Source organism: Zingiber officinale, chromosome 2B, assembly GCF_018446385.1.
Source record: "Zingiber officinale cultivar Zhangliang chromosome 2B, Zo_v1.1, whole genome shotgun sequence".
Classification (NCBI taxonomy): domain Eukaryota; kingdom Viridiplantae; phylum Streptophyta; class Magnoliopsida; order Zingiberales; family Zingiberaceae; genus Zingiber; species Zingiber officinale.
In genome coordinates this window covers 152,358,758-152,380,675 of record NC_055989.1, presented here as the reverse complement: position 1 = coordinate 152,380,675, position 21,918 = coordinate 152,358,758, and the positions used below count along the sequence as shown (strand labels likewise).

At 40.6% G+C, this 21,918-nt stretch overlaps 2 protein-coding genes across 6 annotated transcripts; both read right to left on the bottom strand.

Annotated features, from left to right (window-relative positions):
- Positions 1-1,616: 1,616 nt before the first annotated feature.
- On the bottom strand, positions 1,617-13,176 carry LOC122047916 (flavin-containing monooxygenase FMO GS-OX-like 8). 4 transcript variants are annotated; one of them, XM_042609449.1, is made up of 8 exons: positions 12,554-13,176; positions 12,404-12,474; positions 12,118-12,276; positions 11,810-11,892; positions 11,606-11,741; positions 11,313-11,486; positions 10,987-11,114; positions 1,617-1,684 (listed from the first exon to the last, which is right to left on the bottom strand). In XM_042609449.1, exons 1-7 carry the CDS (start codon positions 13,077-13,079, stop codon positions 10,995-10,997), a joined length of 1,269 nt encoding a protein of 422 aa, XP_042465383.1. In that variant the 5' UTR covers positions 13,080-13,176; the 3' UTR covers positions 1,617-1,684; positions 10,987-10,994. The 4 variants fall into 4 exon arrangements, with proteins under 4 accessions (XP_042465383.1, XP_042465385.1, XP_042465384.1 ...); XM_042609450.1 differs by lacking the exon at positions 1,617-1,684 and adding an exon at positions 2,781-2,799; XM_042609451.1 differs by lacking the exon at positions 10,987-11,114 and having other exon boundaries at positions 1,620-1,684.
- Positions 13,177-14,875: 1,699 nt separating this feature from the next.
- On the bottom strand, positions 14,876-18,061 carry LOC122047915 (flavin-containing monooxygenase FMO GS-OX-like 9). 2 transcript variants are annotated; one of them, XM_042609446.1, is made up of 9 exons: positions 17,894-18,061; positions 17,197-17,840; positions 17,052-17,122; positions 16,813-16,971; positions 16,553-16,635; positions 16,347-16,482; positions 16,054-16,227; positions 15,704-15,845; positions 14,876-15,113 (listed from the first exon to the last, which is right to left on the bottom strand). In XM_042609446.1, exons 2-8 carry the CDS (start codon positions 17,717-17,719, stop codon positions 15,726-15,728), a joined length of 1,266 nt encoding a protein of 421 aa, XP_042465380.1. In that variant the 5' UTR covers positions 17,720-17,840; positions 17,894-18,061; the 3' UTR covers positions 14,876-15,113; positions 15,704-15,725. The 2 variants fall into 2 exon arrangements, with proteins under 2 accessions (XP_042465380.1, XP_042465379.1); XM_042609445.1 differs by having other exon boundaries at positions 17,898-18,060.
- Positions 18,062-21,918: the final 3,857 nt, after the last annotated feature.

Here is a 21,918-nt window from a genome sequence, read left to right as displayed (position 1 = left end):
GGTGTTTTCCTTCCGAGCCCTATTTAATAGAGCTCAGGGTGCTTGGCCATGATTGACGAAAATAGAGGTGGTTAACCCCTATTAGAGTCTCCAAGGTCTTCTCGAGTGATCAAGAGCTTGTGCAAGTTTGTAGCGAGGTTTTTCCACCCACGAGGAGCTACTTGAACTAGCCGGAGGTTTTTCGGGGAGTCATCCACCGACGGATCGGGATCATCCACCTTACGGACAGTCGTGGAGTAGGAGCTTCATCTCCGAACCACATTAAATCAACGTGTTAGGTTTGCCTTCTCTTGTTAGTATTTGTCTTGTATTTCCGCTGTGCACACTAATCATTGTAGGAAGCGATGTTTTGGGTGAGATGCTATTCACCCCCCCTCTAGCGGACGTCAAAGTCCCAACAAGTGGTATCAGAACTAGGTTAGCTCTTGTTAGACTAATCACCAACAGAGCGGCTAGAGGAAGAAGATGGAGTCGGAGGGACCTCTCGGATGGGACATCTGAATCCCACCTCCATACGAGCGTGAGGGCTTCGACTATTGGAGGAAGCGCATGGAGATGTGGTTCCAAATGAATTGGAACCAATGGATTGTGTTGGAGGAAGCATTTAAAGCTTCAACGGATAAGAAGGGAAAGTGTCTCCGATCTCGATATTGGACTGAGAAGCAAAGGGAGCAATCAGAGACGGATAGTAAGGTAACTAGAATTTTATTTAATTTATTACCTCCTAATGCGGTCTTGAATGTAGGTGAATATGAGAACGCAAGTGACCTTTGGAAAAAGGTAATTGCGCTTCATGAAAGTCCTATACAAATCCAAGAAAAGGAGGAGCCCAAGGAGAATAACTCATTGGTCCAAGAAGAGAAGGACCAATCGAATATTGACACGGGTTCAACATCCGAGGAGGAGAAGGAAGATGAGGAGGTACCATCCACATCTTCAAGGGAGAACGAAGTGGAACCATCCACATCTTAAGTGAAGAAGAAGAAGAAGAGACATCCAAGGATGAGGAGGTCTTGGAAGCTCAACCCTCAACCTCAACTACCAAGAAGAGCGAGAAGAGCCACATCAAATGGTTTGAGTGTGGTAAGATGGGACACTACAAGAGTAGGCGTCTTTCACTCAAGAAGGTAAAGGAGGTAAACTCTAAACTCATTAAAGTTAATTTAGACACTAATGCCACGCCCTAGAGGAGTCCTTACCGAAAAATTTCGACAGCATCTCCCCTGTACCGGTGACAATCTGAGGCATATAAACATACAAAATACATCAGCCACATACGGCTGAAATATACACACAATAGAACAACATAACCACGCAATTTAATATACTCAGCCTACCCGGCTGGACAACAATGAAATAAACATAACCACGCAGTTAAATAATCCACACGGCTAAAAGTAAACACACAACCACGCAATATATAATAACAGCCAACACGACTGAAAGTAAACGCAACGGAAAATCATAAAATAATACGAATGTAAGACTAACAAAGTCACTAACTAAAATACCTGCAACCACCAGACTAGACTCTAAAATCCACATCGACTTATTGGAAAACGAAATATGCAAAATCAACATACCACCCAAACAGTAACAAAAACAAAAAGAAGACTATCCTCAAGAGTGACGTGGGACTGGCAACCGGGACTCTCCAAGCATCCATGACTCATCTACATATTACCTGGAGAAAGAAAACCAATTTGCAAGGTGGTGAGTATTGGAACTCAGCGGGTAAGGAAAGATAGTGTATGAACATAACATATAAATAGAGAATGCCAAAAGGAATACAGTCTCATAAGGGAAGTAGCAGATACTAAAATAAAATAATAATAAATACTCATACCTGAAACCATATCCTAGGCTAATAATAGAAGGTCAGAAACAGTACTAATCTGCTACCGTACTGCTCATAACTACAGAGATAACATATAAGGTATACAAACATTCCAATAAATAAACCAATGTCTAAACATCTAAAATGAGAACATATCTCAACATAATGAAACATATCAGTATAAGTGAACGACAACAATAAGTAAGCAATAACAGCATATGTAAACAACAGCAGCCAAAACAAGTATAATGACAGTGTATGCACGGATGGTCACTCCCGCCCACCCTTCTGCACCATGACCCCTGTATGATCGAGAGGTTGGGTCAATGACAGACTGTACACCACTCCAGCTACCACTCTCTCGAGTGGCCGAGGGGACAGTTGCATAGTAGCTAACAAGCTACATCTGCGACAGGGGTCCCTGCTGCTGGCAACTCCAGCTATCACTACCTATCAGTGACCGAGTGGAAGCACGACAGGACAAGTGACATCAACTCCAGCTACCACTCTCTCGAGTGGCCGAGGATGCGGCCCTGGTCAACGACTCTCTCGACCGCAAGGGAGAATTGGTCGTTGATATGCATGCCATGATATGATGTGCCAAATGCAACAGTTATCATACAAATATAAGAAGAAGTTAGGTATACTACATGAAGCCAGCATGCTCAATATAGTACATAAATAAATAACAGTCAAAACATACAAACATGGTATCTAATATCTGCTACTTATCATGGACAACAACAAGAGACTGTATAGATATGGAAATGAATATCTCAAAGATCACGTGGAAGTATCAAGTGCAGGAAAAATAAGAGTGGAGTCAAGATAAAATAGTCCTTATCCAAAATTGTTCATACACTAAGTTCAAAGAATTACAGAATCAAGGTAAGAAGTACCCGCCTTTAATAGAAGATCGAATAAAAAATCCTACGTCGAGATGCCCATTCCGAATCAACGTCCTGCATCAATCAATACATATATTTTATTTAGCTAAATTCATATGAATTAAACAGCTAAATAAAATACTCAAACCTAATTAGGGAAAACTCTAATCGACCGTAAATATTAACCCTAACTATATTTAACCCACAGGTCAAATAGGGTTATCTTCGTTAACCCTAATCATTCCACTAATCAATTGGTCAACTAGGGTTAATTTCCATAACCCTAGACAACCCACTATACAATTGGATTTAAGTCTAAACCTAAATCAATCCTAGTAATGATTCATGCTTCACTTAACTACCAAAACCTAAACCAACCTAAATTATTACTAGATAAACACTAAAACATTCACATTATGTGATAGTGTTTGCTAGTTACCTTATGAGTGGCAGCAAGGAAGCACTGCGAGTTCTAGCACCAATAGCCGCGATGCAATCCCAACGAAGGATACAGTGCAGCGATAGCCGGGATTTGCCGACGTAGCCCCCTTAGATGGATCACCCATAAACAGATATGGTCATAGCTACAAATCGCTCCAAACCATCATCGAAACGCACACTAACCTCAATCAATTGCTTGCGGGAACAGAGGGCAAAGGAGTGAAGTGTCGGCATTGGCTGCTCACGGCAAAAGGGCAGTGTCAACCGTAGAGGAGAGTTCGAGTGAGAGGAGGTGCGGCGATGAGAGACAAATCTAGGGCACGGCGAGTTAGGGCTTGCAGCTTGTCGGCGTCAGAACGGGGAAGAGGATCGGTTAGGGCACGAGATGGCAGTTATGATTCGCAAAGAAGAAGACTCGTTGGTGGCTATTGTGGTGCCGAGTTGAGACAAAGGAGAGGGAGATCGCCAGCTATTGTGGTGCTCGCGTGAGGAGGAGAGTTGGCGACGTCTTGGTGCTCGCGTGAGGAGGAGAGCCGGCAGCTGTTGTGCTCAACGGTTAGCGCCCGAGTGAGGGAGTGAGGCCGCGACTGTGGTGGCCGCGTAAGAAGGAGGGGCCATGAGAGGTTGAGGGCTCGAGAAGAGAGGAGATCGTCGGAGAATTTAGGGAGGAAAGGCTCGGTAAAGGAGGAGAGATGGAGAGCTCGGCGGCGTCGCTGGGTGAGGCTCGGGGATGAGGAACAGCGATGTGGGAGCTAGGCCATGGGGAGGTGCTTTTATAACTTAGGGAAATTTTGATTAAACCCTAGATCTGTTTCTCAATCAACTCCCACCTCCGGGTATTCCAAATAGGATTTTCTCAAGCCCATATGTGCATCTCCTCTAAATACGTCATACGAGCTCCGATTAATTCCAGAAAAATTTCTAAAAATTTCTAAAAATTTCAATAAGATTACTTTCTCAAATAACCTTATTATTTAATTATTATTTTATTCGATATTTTACAACTAATGTGAGTTGTTGGAAGAAGAAGAAGCATATTAGATGTTTCACGTGTGGTGAGTATGGTCTGTTGGGACCTTGACGTTCGCTAGAGGGGGGTGAATAGCGTCTCACCCAAATCGTCGCTTCCTACGCTTGTTAGTGCACAGCGGAAACAAAAATACTAACAAACAAAAGCAAAGCTAACCCTAGAAAACAATAAACAAGAAGCAAACCCAATGACATGTTGTTTAACGTGGTTCGGAGATGAAGCTCCTACTCCACGGCTGTCCGTAAGGTGGACGATCCTGATCCGTAGGTGGATGACTCCCCGGAAAACCTCCGGCTAACTCGTGTAGCTCCTTGTGGGTGGAGAAACCTCGCCACAAACTATCACCAATGACTCTTGAGAAGTTAGGGCACTGGTAGACTACTAATAGGGGTTAACCATCTCTATTTCGTCAACTTTAACCAAGCTTCCAATGCTTGGTTATATAGGTCACGGGTTGAAAAACCCCGCCTACCAGTCGACTGTCAAAACATGCAGTCGACTGGTCTTCGTGGAAATTCGACCGTTGCAGCCCAACGGCTCGATACCAACCCTCTGTTTGCTCTTAGTCGACTGCACCAGTCGACTGATGAAACCACCAGTCGACTGCTATAGTACTGCTATAGTAACACTACAGTGCTGCTACAATGAACCCTAATTCTAGAATTTTACCCTGAGTACATTCACTCAACACTCATTCTCGCCCGACCAACCTAGACCTAGCCTTCTAGCCTCCTCCATTAGCTTTACGTCCCTCGGATGTCTCCCCATCCTTCACGTCTTGCCTTCTGGAGCTTCCATCGGCTTTGTCATTGTTGTCGGGTCTTCCTTTGCCAAGAGGTCGCGCCTCCGGGACTTCATCCATTGCCAAGTCACACTTGGACTTACGTTGCCAAGACTACATGTTTGGACTTACACCGCCAAGACTCATCTTTGGACTTTCCTCCTTTGCCAAGATCACACCTGGGCATTCCTTATTGTACCTGTATCCTGCACACTCACAATGCATATCAAATACAACAATAAACCTAACTTAAACCTTTGCCTAAACATCAAAACTTAGGGTACCCAGATTGTTCCAACAATCTCCCCCTTTTTGATGTTTGGCAACCCGTTTAAGTTAGGGAAACAATATACCAATAATAATGTAAATAAATATACAATCTACACATACATAAATCATGGAACCTAATCCTAGGCTCCCCCTTCACCTAAGCTCCCCCTTAAGCTAGGATTTCTTACAAAGATAAACTTCTCCCCCTTTGCTAATAAATAAGCAATCACTCCCCCTTCACCTAAGCTCTTCCTTGAGCTAGGATTTCTTGCAAAGGTATGTAGGTTTCCCACTTAAACCTAAATTTCTCCCCCTTTGCCATACATCAAAAAGAGCTCCAACAATATCCCAATTATTGGACTCTTTGACCTCTAATGACCATAAACATCATGTATTAATCTCCCATAAGATTACATACATGTTCATCACTCTTTTGGTCATTTTCTAATGCTGAAAAATATTTTCAGACCGTATCAGTCGACTGCATGCTATAAGTACCAGTCGACTGACATCATTAAAACGAGCTTACGGAGACATTCTGTGCTCATGAACAGTGCTACCAGTCGACTGGTAAAACCATCAGTCGACTGGACTTGTCAAAATGAGCTTACAGAGGTCCTCTGTGCTGAAAATTACTGTTACCAGTCGACTGGTACTCTTTTTGGGCAAAAATCAACCTTTTTTACCCACTTTCAGAAATGTGCCAAAAATTCCACAGATCTCCAAAAAATTTCAAATTTTGTGGAGAGGTCTATTTTATCCATGTCTAATTGGGAAAAATATATATATAAATATATTTATCACAGATCCCAAGATTGACATAATATTCAAAACTAGCTAAATGGTTCAATTGAACCTTAACCTAAAATCCTAGTTTTGGCTTCCTCTTGATGTATCTGCCCATACTAAACCATAATGCATTCCTATCATTAGTTTATATGACATCTATACATCAAAAACTAATTTTCATGCAATATGAACCCAATTCACATTTCAATGCATGAAATACATCCTAATTGTGTCAACCCACTATGTTAGAGACTTAAGTCCGTCTCCTAACCACTTGGTACATTTGATAACCCATCTACCATGGGTCCCAAAGGCTCTTTCTAACCTTAGGAATCTTAACCTTAGTCACCTCCCTTGGTGACTCATCCACTATGGCTAGGTCACTTCGGTGCACCTCGGATGACACTTGGCCTACAAAACTCACCTTCTTAACCTTATACACATTGTCTTTGGTTAATTTCTTCTTGTCCTTAACCTTGGACATCTCATCCTTGCCATAATTATATGTCTCCGTAGCATATTCCTTCTTATTGGCCTTGGATGACTCTCCCTTGTCCTTGGTCACACATCCCTTACAAATGTCATGTGCTACCTTAGCACTTAACCTCCTTTTGGTCTTGGAGGGACCTAATTTGACATTTTTGGGTCTTTGACCACCCAAATACATGTCAAGTCCTTTAGGTCCAATAATGAACCTCTCTAGGACTTTCTCCATTTCCTCAAGCTTTGTCTTCAAGGCTTGATTTTCCAATTCTAGGATTCTAACCCTAAAATCAACATGTCCATCATGGACATTCCTAGACCTACCCTTCCTAGGCATATGTCTCCCCTTCTTGGGATTAATGCTTAGGTTTTCACCCACTTTCCTTCCCTTAGGCAAAGTGGTTTGGGTCTTATTAGGTCTACCCTTAGTGTATGATTTCTTAGGGTTATCTACTATGTTAACCCTATTTCTATCATTATACCTAAATCCATGATTATGCTTAGGTAAATAATCTAAATTATTTCTAACAAGCATATAAGAATTGGAGATTGGATTAAACTTCAAAATAGGGATTACCTTCCCTTTTACCTTTGAAACTCCCCCTTGACTTGTGCTCCTCTTCTTTTCCCATTTCTTCAAGTGCGCCAATTTCTTGAGCTCTCCTCTCCTTGAACACTTTGTGTGGTAGTGACCCCACTCACCACATGTAAAGCATCTAATGTGCTTTTTCTCCTTCTTCTTCTTACAACTCACATTAGTTTCTAAATTAACTTTAGTGAGTTTAGGGTTTACCTCCTTTACCTTATTGAGCGAAGGACACCTACTCTTGTAGTGCCCCATCTTACCACACTCAAAGCATTTGATGTGATCCTTTGTGCCCTTCTTGGTAGTTGAGGTGGAGGGTTGAGCTTCCAAGATCTCCTCTTCCTTGGATTGCTCTTCTTCCTCTTCACTTGAAGATGTGGACGGATTCACTTCTTCCTCCCTTGAAGATGTGGATGATACCTCCTCATCTTCCTTCTCCTCCTCGGATGTTGAGTTCGTGTCAACATTCGATTGGTCCTTCTCTTCTTGGACCAATGAGTCCTTCTCCTTGGGTTCCTTCTCTTCTTAGATTTGTTTAAGACTCTCATGAAGCGCAATTACCTTTTTCCAAAGGTCACTTGCATTTTCGTATTCACCTACATTCAATATCGCATTAGGAGGTAATAAATTAATTAAAATTCTAGTTACCTCCTTGTCCATCTCCGATTGCTCCCTTTACTCATCGGTCTAATATCGACATCGGAGACGCTTTCCCTTCTTGTCCGTTAGAGCTTTAAACGGTTCCTCCAACGCAATCCATTGGTTCCAATTCATTTGGAACCACATCTCCATGCGCTTCCTTCAATAGTCGAAGTCCTCACGCTCGTATGGAGGTGGGATTCGGATGTCCCATCCGAGAGGTCCCTCCGACTCCATCTTCTTCCTCTAGCTGCTCTCTTGGCGATTAGTCCAACAAGAGCTCACCTAGCTCTGATACCACTTGGTGGGACCTTGACGTTCGCTAGAGGGGGGTGAATAGTGTCTTACCCAAATCGTCGCTTCCTACGCTTGTTAGTGCACAGTGGAAACAAAAATACTAACAAACAAAAGCAAAGCTAACCCTAGAAAACAATAAACAATAAGGAAACCCAATGACACGTTTAACGTGGTTCGGAGATGAAGCTCCTACTCCACGGCTGTTCGTAAGGTGGACGATCCCGATCCATCGGTGGATGACTCCCCGGAAAACCTACGGCTAACTCGTGTAGCTCCTTGTGGGTGGAGAAACCTCGTCACAAACTCTCACTAAGGACTCTTGAGAAGCTAGGGCACTGGTAGACTACTAATAGGGGTTAACCACCTCTATTTCGTCAACTTTAACCAAGCTTCCAATGATTGGTTATATAGACCACGGGTTGAAAAACCCCGCCTACCAATCGACTGCCAAAACATGCAGTCGACTGCCCTTCGTGGAAATTCGACCGTTGCAGTCCAACGGCTCGATACTAACCCTCTGTCCACTCTCAGTCGACTGATGAAACCACCAGTCGACTGCTATAGTACTGCTACAGTAACGCTACAGTGCTGCTACAATGAACCCTAATTCTAGAATTTTACCCCGAGTACATTCACTCAACACTCATTCTCGCCCGACCAACCTAGACCTAGCCTTCTAGCTCCTCCATCAGGTTTGCGTCCCTCAGATACCTCACCATCCTTCACGTCTTGCCTTCTGGAGCTTCCATCGGCTTTGTCATTATTGTCGGGTCTTCCTTTGCCAATAGGTCGCGCCTCCGGGACTTCATTCATTGCCAAGTCACACTTGGACTTACGTTGCCAAGACTACATGCTTGGACTTACACCGTCAAGACTCATCCTTGGACTTTCCTCCTTTGCCAAGATCACACCTGGGATTTCCTTGTTGTACCTGTATCTTGCACACTCACAATGCATATTAAATACAACAATAAACCTAACTTAAACCTTTGCCTAAACATCAAAACTTAGGGTACCCAGATTGCTCTAACATAGTCACTACCACACTAAGTGCAGGAGAGCTCATGAAATTGGCGCGCATGATAAAGTGGGAGAAGAAGAGAGCTTCAAGGGTAAGGGAGGTAAACCCTAACTTGAATTCAAGTTCAAATTTAAATTCTTCTATGCATTCTAGAAATAATTTTTATTATTTACCCAAGCATAATCATGGATTTAGATATAATGATAGGAATAGGATTAATATAGGAGATAACCCTAGGAGATCTATTCATGCTAAATCTAGTAAGAGTAGACTTAATAAGACTCAAACCACTTTGTCAAAGGGAAGGAAAGTAGATGAAAATCTAAGCATTAATCCCAAGAAAGGGAGACATATGCCTAGGAAGGTGGGTAGGTCTAGGGATGTCTAAGGTGGACATGTTGACTCTAGGGTTAGAACCCTAGAGTTGGAAAATCAAGCCTTGAAGGAAAAGCTTGAGGAAATGGAGAAAGTCCTAGAGAGGTTCATTATTGGACCTAAAGGACTTGACATGTATTTGGGTGGTCAAAGACTCAAAAATATCAAATTAGGTCCCTCCAAGACTAAAAGGAGGTCAAGTGCTAAGGTAGCACATGTCATTGGTAAGAGAGGTGTGACCAAGGACAAAGGAGAGTCATCCAAAGCCAACAAGAAGGAATATATTAGGGTGACATATAATTATGGCAAAGATGAGGTGTCCAAGATTAAAGAAAAGAAGAAACTAACCAAAGACAAGATTTCTAAGGTTAAGAAGGTGAGTTTTGTAGGCCAAGTATTACTCGAGGTGCACCGAAGTGGCATAGGCATAGTAAATGAGTCACCTAAGGAGGTGAATAAGATTAAGAGCTCAAGGGGGAGCTCAAAGAGTCTTTGGGACATATGATAAATGATCTCAAGTGAACCAATATGTTCCAAAGGGATTAGAGATGGATTTGAATCTCTATAGTAGTTAGTTGGCACAATTGGGTTAAGTTTCATGCATGAAAATATGAATTGGGTTCATATTGCATGAAAATTAATTTTTGATGTATAGATGTCATATAAACTAATGCAAGAGATGCATTATGGTTTAGTATAGGTAGATACATCAAGAGGAAGCCAAAACTAGAGCTTTAGGTCAATGTTCAATTGAACTATTTAGATAGTCTTGGATTTTGTGTTAATCTTGGAATCCATGATAAATATATTTTTGTATATATTTTTATCAAATAAACATTGGTAAAACATACCTCTCCTTAAATTTGAGAATTTTTGGAGATCTGAGAAATTTTTGGTGCATTTCTGAAGTTGGGTCAAAAAAGTTAATTTTTACTAAAATAGTGTACCAGTCGACTGGTACAATTATCAGTCGACTGGTAATAGTATTTTTGAGCACAGAAGGTCTCTGTGAGCTCATTTTGACGAGGGCAGTCGATTGAGATTTATACCAATCGACTGGTAACACTGTTCATGAGCACATAATGTCTCTGTAAGCTCGTCTTGATGATGTCAGTCGACTGAGACTTATGGCAGTTGATTGATACAATCTGAAAATATTTTTCAACATTAAAAAATGACTAAAAGAGCAGTGAACATGTATGTAATCTTATGGAGGATTAATACATGATATTTATGGTCATTAGACGTCAAAGAGTCCAATAATTGAGATATTGTTAGAGCTCTTTTTGATATATGACAAAAATGAAGAAGTTTAGATTTAAGTGGGAAACATACCCACCTTTGCAAGAAATCAAAGATGAAATATAAATACATATACATAATCAAGTAAAAAAATAAAAATAACAAAAAATATCACATAAAGAATAGCCCAGCTATAAATAAAAAAAAAAGACTCAAAAGACATCATTATCTATATTTTATTCTTAGTTCATCGATCAATGACAAACTAAATACCAAAAGTACAAGAAAAATTCAGAGTGACAAATTACCATCCTTGCTATTCATCCCTGAATGTTTCAATATTATTTAAACAATTTTCCAAGTCCTTCAATATGATCTCTCTTCTCCAATCTTCTAAGTGTGGAAAATCACATTGATCTCCGTACCTATCGTAATACTATCACAGGAAAAGAAAACAAAATCAACTGTATAATGATTGAAGAACACAAGAAGAACACTACCGATAATGAAACTAATGCTTATCTTTTGCAATTTCCCTTTTTCAAAACTTTTGTTTTGGTGTTCTTGTAACTTTTGATCCCGTCTAGTTTTATTGTTTCACCTATGAGTTGTTTGATGGTAAGGAAGCCATTACCTCCAATAATTCAGCAGCTAGTTGTATGAAATTTTTTGGTTCCTCAAGCTTTTGATGGCGTTCGACTTCTTCGATTGCTTTCATCAGCTCATCTGCCGATGGAAGCTTCCTCTTTCCAGAGAGCACCTGAGCTATCCATCTCGCTTGCGACTCAAGAAATCGAAAGATGATAAACTGCAGCATTAATTAGTTAATATAGCGTCTGTAAATGGCACAGATACAGTATGAAAGAACATCAACTTCAAAACATAAAATGATCTTTTGATGGATTAACTTTGGAGCAAAAATGTCACCTTGTTTGGAATCCCAACAAAAGAAAGGGATGGAGCGAGAGAGGGAGGAAATGTGTGTTCATACAAAGGTCCAATTCTGTTCTCATCCACATGGATGATTCCTTTGGTGTCCAGGAATGGAAATGAATATGAATACCTACGATCGAAAGAGAAGTTAGGCAACAATTGCTATCAAATTCTGAATCGAGTGTTGATCTTAAGTACCCAGTACAGTAGAGAATAGTAACGGCAACTACACTTGAACCATCAGCAAATAGAACAGTTCCATCTTCACAAAGCAACTCAATCTGCAACATATGTAACACAGTCATTCAAAAATCTGAAACAAAATCACAGCTGATATGATTCATACCATTACTGTTGGAGGAACTAGATTATCCTTACTCAATTTCGTCAGATTTCCCTTAATATGATCTCATCTTTGTATTCTTTATTTGTACTAATTATCATTGTCTTCATGATAATGATCAAAGACAACAATTTCTCCCGAACTCCTACAATTACCCAATTACCTCTTGGTGCCAGTGCAGATGTGCATGCTTGGCCACAGGCTTCACTAGTTTCTCGGGGATTTCAACGTTTTTAGTACTTATATGAACTTCTTTGGCTACATGAACAAGCTCCAGAGCAATCTCTGGTCCACTGATTGAACCACCAACGACCACCACTACCTGCAAAAATTTACAAACAAGCAATGAATTCAATTTCAGAGTAGAAATTAATTTGTTACAAAAAAGGGGGGTTATTCTCAATCCTCTGCAGTTTTAACTATTTCTTTGAAAAAGATCAAAGAACCACCTCATCTTGGAAGGGATCTGGGATTCTGTAGACATGGCAGTGAAGCTGCTTCCTCTTCCACTCCTCCATTCCTGAGGAGCACAGAAGAAGAGAAGGTAACAACAGAGTGGCGAAATCACGTAAAGAGCTTAATTAGTGATCATGCTTTACCCCTGATTTTTGGAAGCCTGGGCAGGGAGAAAGGGCCAGTGGCGACGACAACAGCATCGAAGATCTCTTCCGCGAACTCACCACCATCAGTTCTCCTGTCCCTTGATCTCACAATCCATTTGTGAGTTGGTGTCGCCAAGCCGACATGGACTACTTCTGTGTTGAACCTGATGAGTTCGGTCAACCCGAAACACCGGGCGAAGTCTTTGAGGTAGAGGAAGAGCTCACGGTGGCCGGGGAAATTCCTGGCGTCTCTTCCTTCGACGGGAGTGAACATGAAGTCGGTGAACTCCATGGAGGTTCTGGGCGCGTTGACGCGCAAGGAGGCGTAGACGCTGCTGTGGACTGTGGCAGTGGCGTCGGCATCTTGGTAGAGCCACTGGCCGCCAAGGTCGTGGTTCTGCTCCAGCACGACGACGGAGTGGCCTTCCTTGAGGAGCTCACGGGCAGAGATGAGACCAGAGGGGCCAGCGCCGACGACGCAGACCTGCTTAGACGACTGCAATGAGTCAACAGCCATGGGCATCGATCGATCGTCTGCTCCGATGACGACGCAAACCTTTAATTTGCTGCATGCGTGTGATCTCCACCTGCTCTATAATTTTTTTTATTCCATTAATAGACAAATAACAGTTTGCTCGCCCGTCACTGAAACCAATCATTCTAAAAGTAGATCCGATGCCATTGCTAGGTTCTGAACCGTCGGTTCCATTCATTTCTGCCACTATTTATGTCTGACATATTATCACATAAAATTTTAAAATTAAAATTCAACATATTTAACATATCTTCTGTCATATATTGACAATTAATAGTTATTCATTATTTATCCTATGATATTAATCTAAGAGCATCTACATTAGTTATCCTATCTAAAAATTTTACCCTAAATTTTGGATAGGGTAGCTAAAAAACCTTTACATCAGCTACCCTATCTATTCCCTAAATTTAGATTTGATGAATAGTGATTCTCTAAATTTAGGAAATGAAAACTCTACCCTAAATATATAATAATATTTCTTTTCAATCTCTCTCCTTTCACTCATTCTCTCTCCTTCCACCCATTCTATAAATATAGTAATAAAAAATAGAAGAAAGAGAAGAAAATAATAAAAAATTAAAGATAATGGAAATTTTAGGGTAGTTGATGTAGTGTGTAGTGAAAAGTGATTGTCTAAATTTAATATAGTGAGCTATTTACCCTAAATTTTAGATATAGTGATAGGAAAACTGATGTGGATGCTCTAAGAATGAATTAATAAGGACACTCGAGAAAAATGAATCATCATTTTACTATATTATAATTTAAAATTATTATATTAAAAAAAATTAGAAATTTATTAAAAGAGTTACCGTTGTTAAAGTTACAAGTGTATCGCTTATAGTAAAGGGGAATCATAGTTCTTTTATCTTTTTATTTTTTTTAATGTTAATAAAAATAATATGAAAATAATAAAATAAATTCCTTATTTGTAAAATTTATAGAATAATAAATATTAAATCATAGTTATTTAATAAAAAATATTAAATAATTTCAACAGTAAAAAAATTATTTACTCTCTTACTATTTTTTATATGTATAGCAAAAAAAAAACTATAGTTAATTATTAAATAATTAACTAATATATATGAATATTAATTTAATTGTAGTCTAGTTATTTGACTCAAAAGACCAGTGCTCAAGTCCTCCACCAACACAATTCTTTTTAATTTATAAAAAAATACATCTGTAAAGAAAAAAAAGTTGAACCACGTGTTAACTTAGTGTTCATGATTAATTGGACCATTATATTGAATCTCCAACCGAACCAAAAATCGGATGAATAGGTAATTGACCCGTTAAACCGATTACGAGCTTAGGTCAGGTCTAAACCCAGCCTACGAGCAGATCTATCTAAAAGGTTTAGAATTTTTAAATATATAGAGAAAAAGAGAAAAATTACAGACCATACATTTAAGTTATTCGTAGAATGGACAGCTCTATATATCAAGGGAATGTGAACTTCCCTCTAAAGTCCAAATTTGTCCATATTTCTACGAGGAAATCAGATTTTCTGTCTCAAAATTTTCGTATTCTAATATTTTTTTATCGAATAAGCGATCATGACATCTTCACTACATCTTTGAAATATGATTTAATCCGTTTGATCGACAAAAGGATACGAAGACACGAGAATCTTGAATATGATATCTTCTAAAAAGGTCTAGGTATGCTTCACTTTGGAGACAAGGTTATTAGAGTAAAAAGTGAAATCGTCACCTTAACCGTTCTTTGAAGTTGGCCCTATGTTCTCTGGAAGATAATAAATCATGAGAGACCCGGAAAAAATAAATTATGAGAGATATTTATTCTAGCATTCATTTATCGGTATCACATACATTCCTTAAAGGGAATATTATAGCGGTCACATTTGACTCGATTCACTTATCGGTATCACATACAATCTTCTTCAAAGGGAAATATTATAGCAGCCACATTTGACTCAATGAATCGAGTGTCTTCGATGTGGATTTTGTAGCGATGGCCACTCACAATTAGGATTGGCTTCCCAGATATCTCCTGAAAAAACATAGCAGTCAAAGGAAGACAAGTAAATCAACAAAGGTCTGAGTTCACAACAATAAAAATAGATCACAATGGTCCCTTCTAATAAGCCAAGCCAATGTTGCATGTATTAGTTACAGATTTGATCATCTAGATAGATTTGTTAAATTATTATAGAAAAAAGATGGAATTTGCCATCTCAATGACCTCACATGGTCAACCCCACTGTTATTTGTGAGAAGATAAATTGAGAAATTAGAATTGGCAGAGAAGGATATTTTTCTCGGTTTTGCCGAGATTCGACCTCTAATATAATAGTTGAGATAACGAACTATCTCAAGATTCTCAACGAAGAAATTCTAATATAAATTTACGTGTATCTCATAGTAAAACTTAATGAAACTGCTAATTGAGCATCTTGATATTCTCAGGAATTAGATAGTGATTAGTGTTTGACCTAACTATTTATGGTATCCCTCCACTGAGCTTATGCAACTATGCAAGACAATTCAATCGCTATAATGCTCCATAAACATTACAAATTTCACATTGAAATTCTGAAACTTGTTTCATAAGAACCATATGAAAATAAACTTAGATTATACCGCTGTTGAATTAGCATCATTACTATTCATCCCTGAATGTTTCAATATTGTTTATGCTATTTTCGAAGAACTTCAGACTGATCTCTTTTCTCCAATCTTCCAAATGTGGAAAATCACATTGATCTCCATACCTATCATAGTACTGTCACAAGAAAAGAAAAGAAAATCAAGAAAATTGTACCGCGATTGAGAACACAAGAACAACATTAGCAATATTCAAATTCAATGCTTATCATTTGCAAATTTCCCTTTTCCAAAACTTTTCTTTTGCTAGTTCTTGAAACTTCTAATCCCTATCTTGATTTTAGTTTCACCTATGAGTTGTTTGAAGCTTGTAAGGAAGCCATTACCTCCAATAATTCAGCAATTACTTGTATGAAATTTTTTGGTTCCTCAAGCTCTTGATGGCGTTCGACTTCTTCGATTGCCTTCATCATCTCATCTGCCGAAGGCAGCTTCCTCTTCCCAGAGAGCACCTGAGCTATCCATCTCCCTTGTGACTCAAAAAATCGAAAGATGATAAACTGCAGCATTAATTAGTTAATATAACATCTGTAAACGGCACAGATACAGTATCAAAGAACATCAACTTCAAGACACAAAATGATCTTTTGATGGATGAACTTTGGAGCAAAAACGTCACCTTGTTTGGAATCCCAACGAAAGAAAGGGATGGAGCGAGAGAGGGAGGAAATGTGTGTTCATACAAAGGTCCAATTCTGTTCTCATCCACATGGATGACTCCTTTGGTGTCCAGGAATGGGAATGAATATGAATACCTACAATCAAAAGAGAAGTTACGCGACAATTCCAATCGAAATTCCGCACCAAGTCTTAATCTTAATTTACCCAGTACAGTAGAGAATAATATCAGCAACTACACTTGAACCATCAGCAAATAGAACAGTTCCATCTTCACAAAGCAACTCAATCTGCAACATATGTAATACAGTCATTCAAAAATCTGAAACAAAATCACAGCTGATATGATTCATACCATTGCTGTTAGAGGTAATATATTATCCTCACTCAATTTAGTCTGATAATCTTTAACTAATTATCAGTGTCTTAATGATATCGATCGAAGACAACAATATCTCCTGAATTACCTGTTGGTGCCAGAGCAGATGTGCATACTTGGCCACAGGCTTCACAAATTTATGAGGGATTTCGGAGTGTTTAGTACTTATATGGACTTCTTTGGCTACATGAAGAAGCTCCAGAGCAATCTCTGATCCACTGAGTGAACCACCAACGACCACCACCACCTGCAAAAAAAAAGGAGATTGTACTTAATCCTCTGTTGTTTTAACTATTTCTTTGTGGCCGCAATAGATCAAAGAACCACCTCATCTTGGAATGGCTCTGGGACTCTGTAGACATGGCTGTGAAGCTGCTTCCTCTTCCACTCCTCCATTCCTGAGGAGCACAGAAGAAGAGAAGGTAACAGAGTGGCCAAATCACGTAAAGAGTTTAATTAGTGAATGCTTTACCCTTGATTTTTGGGAGCCTGGGTAGGGAGAAATGGCCGGTGGCGATGACAACCGCATCAAAGATCTCTTCCACGAACTCACCATCGTCAGTTCTCCTGTCCCTTGATCTCACAATCCATTTGCCAGTTGCTGCCGCCATGCCGACGTGGACTACTTCTGTGTTGAACCTGATGAGTTCGTTCAACCCGAAACACCGGGCGAAGTCTTTGAGGTAGAGGAAGAGCTCGCGGTGGCCGGGGAAGTTCCTGGTGTCTCTTCCTTCGACGGGAGTGAACATGAAGTCGGTGAACTCCATGTAAATTCTGGGGGCGTTGAGGCGCAAGGAAGCGTAGACGCTGCTGTGGACCGTGGCCGTGGCGGAGGCGGCATCTTGGTAGAGCCACTGGCCGCCGAGGTCGTGGTTCTGCTCTAGCACGACGACGGAGTGGCCTTCCCTGAGGAGCTCACGGGCTGAGACGAGGCCGGTGGGCCCAGCGCCGACGACGCAGACGTGCTTAGACGACAGCACTGAGTCAAAAGCCATGCGCTACGATCGATCGTCTGCTCCGATGACGAAGCAAACGTGCTTTGATTTGCCTGAGCTAGCAGACGTCCTTTAATTTGCTGCATGCGTGGGATTTCCACATTGGATTCCCAGATGTCTCCTGAAAAAACATAGCAGTCAAAGGAAGATTGAAGACTAGGAAGTAAAACTGACAGACTTGATATTTCTGAATCCCATATCTCCGCAAGTTAATCTTTATCTTAGAGCTGTCAAGGAAAAAAAATTTCCATCTTTGAACGAATTATAAAGAACACATAAAATGAACATAATCATGTTATGCTACAATTTATCTTATGCAAAATATGTTTTGAATTTCATCATTCATAAACTATCTTTTAAAAGTGTCATATGTAGCAGTTGGACAATGTTAGATAATGATGATGATGTAATGGAATCCTACTGTTCAATCTAGTTTATTCTTATTTTTGTGATGTTTTCTTCTCCTTGTTCTATTAATTGCTAGCTATAATGGAATTCAGGTAGTGGTAGGTGGGGATGGGCGCTATTATTAAATTAAGATCTATTAACTATTTCTTGTCTATAAATTGTCTGTTTATAGACAGACCAATGCAATCAATAAGTTTATTATTTCCATGTTTACTCGTTTTTGTTCAATTACTTTTTTTACGTTTTCTTTCTAGTAAAATTATCTTTTTACAAAGGATATAATCAGGAAATATCTCATAACAATAGCCAAATAATAAATACCTAAGGAATCAAAAGGAATCTTTTACTGATGTACGAGCACGACATTGAATACCGAAGAGATCATGACCTTGAGAGTAAGATGATATAAGATCAAAAAGAGAATCCTCCACCTTCGCTCCCCGTCTTTCTTCTTCTGTCGATTCAGATCGACAGTCTTCTAGTGATAGTCGTCTCACTTAGTTCTTCATAAACAATCAGTGTTTGGTTGTCAATGTGATCTTCTCGCTGTATCTTAGGAAACATGCATTCATTATAATATCGAAGTATTGTCAAAGGAGGATGAATTTGTTTTAAGAACACTACAACATATGCAGGTCTCGACAGCATTTCTTCTCGATTCACGCAATTAGACGATCTTATTCCTGACTCAGTAGTGACATCGACTTAGAATTAGTTCCTGAGTACTCTACATCTCTTACATCTCGCTCGACTGCACTCGACATCTACTCGAGAGACTTTACAAACTCGGCACTAAAAGCATTCCACCGACTCGCTCGACACTCGGGCTTGACTGCCACTAGGACTTGGCTAGGAATCAGATTTGATGAAACGAGGCATCCAAATTTCAGACAACCTAGAAACTTGACCCAACCTTCAAGGCTGATAACTTAAAATTATTAGCTCAGGCTACTCAACAGATAAATTTGATTTGATTTGTAATTTCAATTCAAACCACACTCCTTGTATATCTAACAACGAAGAGTGTCCAATGATCTTAAAACAGGTTCATTTCTGTTGAGATGATCACGAAGAGTGTTGAGGTACAACGGACTCAACACGTGGGGACCTCTTCTACCTCAATTGGAACATTTCCAATCAACCATAGGGAAAAGCCAAAGAAATTCATTGGGTTGAACTTCAAGAGGTGATAGAAAAAGATGTTTTTCTACTTGACCACACTCAATTTAACTCGATTCTTGACCAAGGACCCTCCTAAAGCATGTTAAGGATGATATTGATGTCCAAACCAACAATGCAGTAGAAGCATGGACTCAGAAAACTATATTCTCAATTGTCTTGCCAACTCATTATATGTTGTGTATTGCATAAAGAGAACAACAAAAGAGCTGTGAGAGTCCTTGGACAAGAAATACAAGATGGAGGATGTAGGGGCCAAGAAGTTCATCGTGAACTAATTCCTGAACTATAAGATGGTTGACTTCAAGACGATGATCAGCCAAATCAGAAGCTTCAAGTGATTCTGTACCAGATTCACTCGAAAGGTAGGTTCTGAATGAAACCTTCCAGCTGGTTGCTATCATTGAAAAGTTGCATTCTGGATAGAAGGACTTCCATAACTACCTAAAACACAAGCGGAAGGAGATAAATATGGACAACTCATTGTTAGAATTCGCATTGAAAAAGATAACAAGAGTTTAAAGAAAAAGTTATCCACTCAGGTTACTATAAAATTCAATGTGGTATAGCATGGCCAAAACTCAAAACGAAAGAACACCAAAACTTCTAAAATGAAACTTAGAGGAGGCACTGTATCGCCTTATGGGTATCACATACAATCTTCTTCAAAGGGAATATTATAGCAGCCACATTTTACTCGATTCACTTATCGGTATCACATACAATCTTCTTCAAAGGGAATATTATAGCAGCCACATTTGACTCGATGAATCGAGTGTCTTCGATGTGGATTTTGTAGCGATGGCGACTCAGAAGAAGTAGGATTGGCTTCCCAGATATCTCCTGAAAAAGCATAGCAGTCAAAGGAAGACAAGTAAATATAACAAAGGTCTGAGTTCACAACAATAAAAATAGATCACAATGGTCCCTTCTAATAAGCCAAGCCAATGTTGCATGTATTAGTTACAGATTTGATCATCTAGATAGATTTGTTAAATTATTATAGAAAAAAGATGGAATTTGCCATCTCAATGACCTCACACGGTCAACCCCACTGTTATTTGTGAGAAGATAAATTGAGAAATTAGAATTGACAGAGAAGGATATTTTTCTCGGTTTTGCCGAGATTCGACCTCTAATATAATAGTTGAGATAACGAACTATCTCAAGATTCTCAACGAAGAAATTCTAATATAAATTTACATGTATCTCATGGTAAAACTTAATGAAACTGCTAATTGAGCATCTTGATATTCTCAAGAATTAGAAAGTGATTAGTGTTTAACCTAACTATTTATGGTATCCCTCCACTGAGCCTATGCAACTATGCAAGACAATTCAATCGCTATTGATCCGGTGGTAAGGGAAGGGGGCCCATCCAGCAGGAGGTCAATGTGGTCAACGCTCTGTAGGCGCCTAGTCGGCGAATTACCCCTCGATAGGCTGGAGGAGAGCCGACCCGGCTTCTCAACAGATCGGCTCGACGCCGAGCTTCCGACGCTCTTAAAGCAAGACGGGAGAGAATAACGGATGAGCGGGCATGCAGCTCGGCCGACGGTAGACGAAACATCGGCTCGGTAGTCAAAGCGCACTCGCCCGATAGGCTGAGCTCAGCCCAGCTAAGGCGGCCTTCGCTCAACCCGAGGAGGGTGTTTGGCTGAACGGCCCGTTTGCCTGACCCGTTAAAGGACAAAGGGAGCAAGTATTGATATCTTCCTAGGGACCAGTGTCGTCTGCAGGGGCACGGTTAGCAGCAGAGAATCGTACGGTGGAAACTTCCGCTGTTATTTCAGAGATATGCTCGTGCTGTTGAGGTATGGGAGCAGACTCGCTTTTCTGACATGCCCATTCTAGGTATGCTTTGAGGGTCGTGCACGTCTCGGGGAGCGTGCACGCGCCCCTGAGAAACCCTATATAAGCGCCTTCAGACTCCAACGGAGGTATGCGCGATTCATCACTGTAGCTACAGTTCTCGTCATTCTACTTCGATTTCTTGTTGCCGGAGGCTGACTTGAGCGTCGGAGGGTCGTTGCCGGGAACCCCTTCCCGGCTCGGTTTTGTGCTTGCAGGTTCTCGCCGGAGGTCTACATCACTCACAGGGCTGCGCGGAGTCAACGAGAGCACCACGTCCCCAGCAACCGTCGACTCAGCACTCGGACAGGATCAGATTGGCGCCGTTTGTGGGAACACACCTGAATCCGAGCCGAGAAGATAGAGGAAGCTGGACGTTCACACACCGTGACGCTATCTCTAGAAGAACTCGACGCGCTCATCCAGGCGCGAGCGATAAAAATAGTGGCACTGCAGCAGAAGGCGCAAGCCGAGCGGCTTGCACAGCAGGCCACCTCGGCATCCGGTGGCCGAGCGGCTTTAGAAGATCGACCGGAGAAGTTTTCTACCTGGGCACAGAATAAGGGGCAAACCGGCACGCCAGGAGAGGTGCCACCCATCCCAATTCCATTCCATCGGACTCTGTTCCAGACTCCCTCCGAGCTCGCCCAAGCCAACCAAGGATCATTCGATGAAGCTCCCGCTCGGGATGTCAAGAAAAGCAAGGTGTCTCGGACCGATTCTTCTCCCGAGCTGATTAATCACCAGTTCTCAGAAGCGAT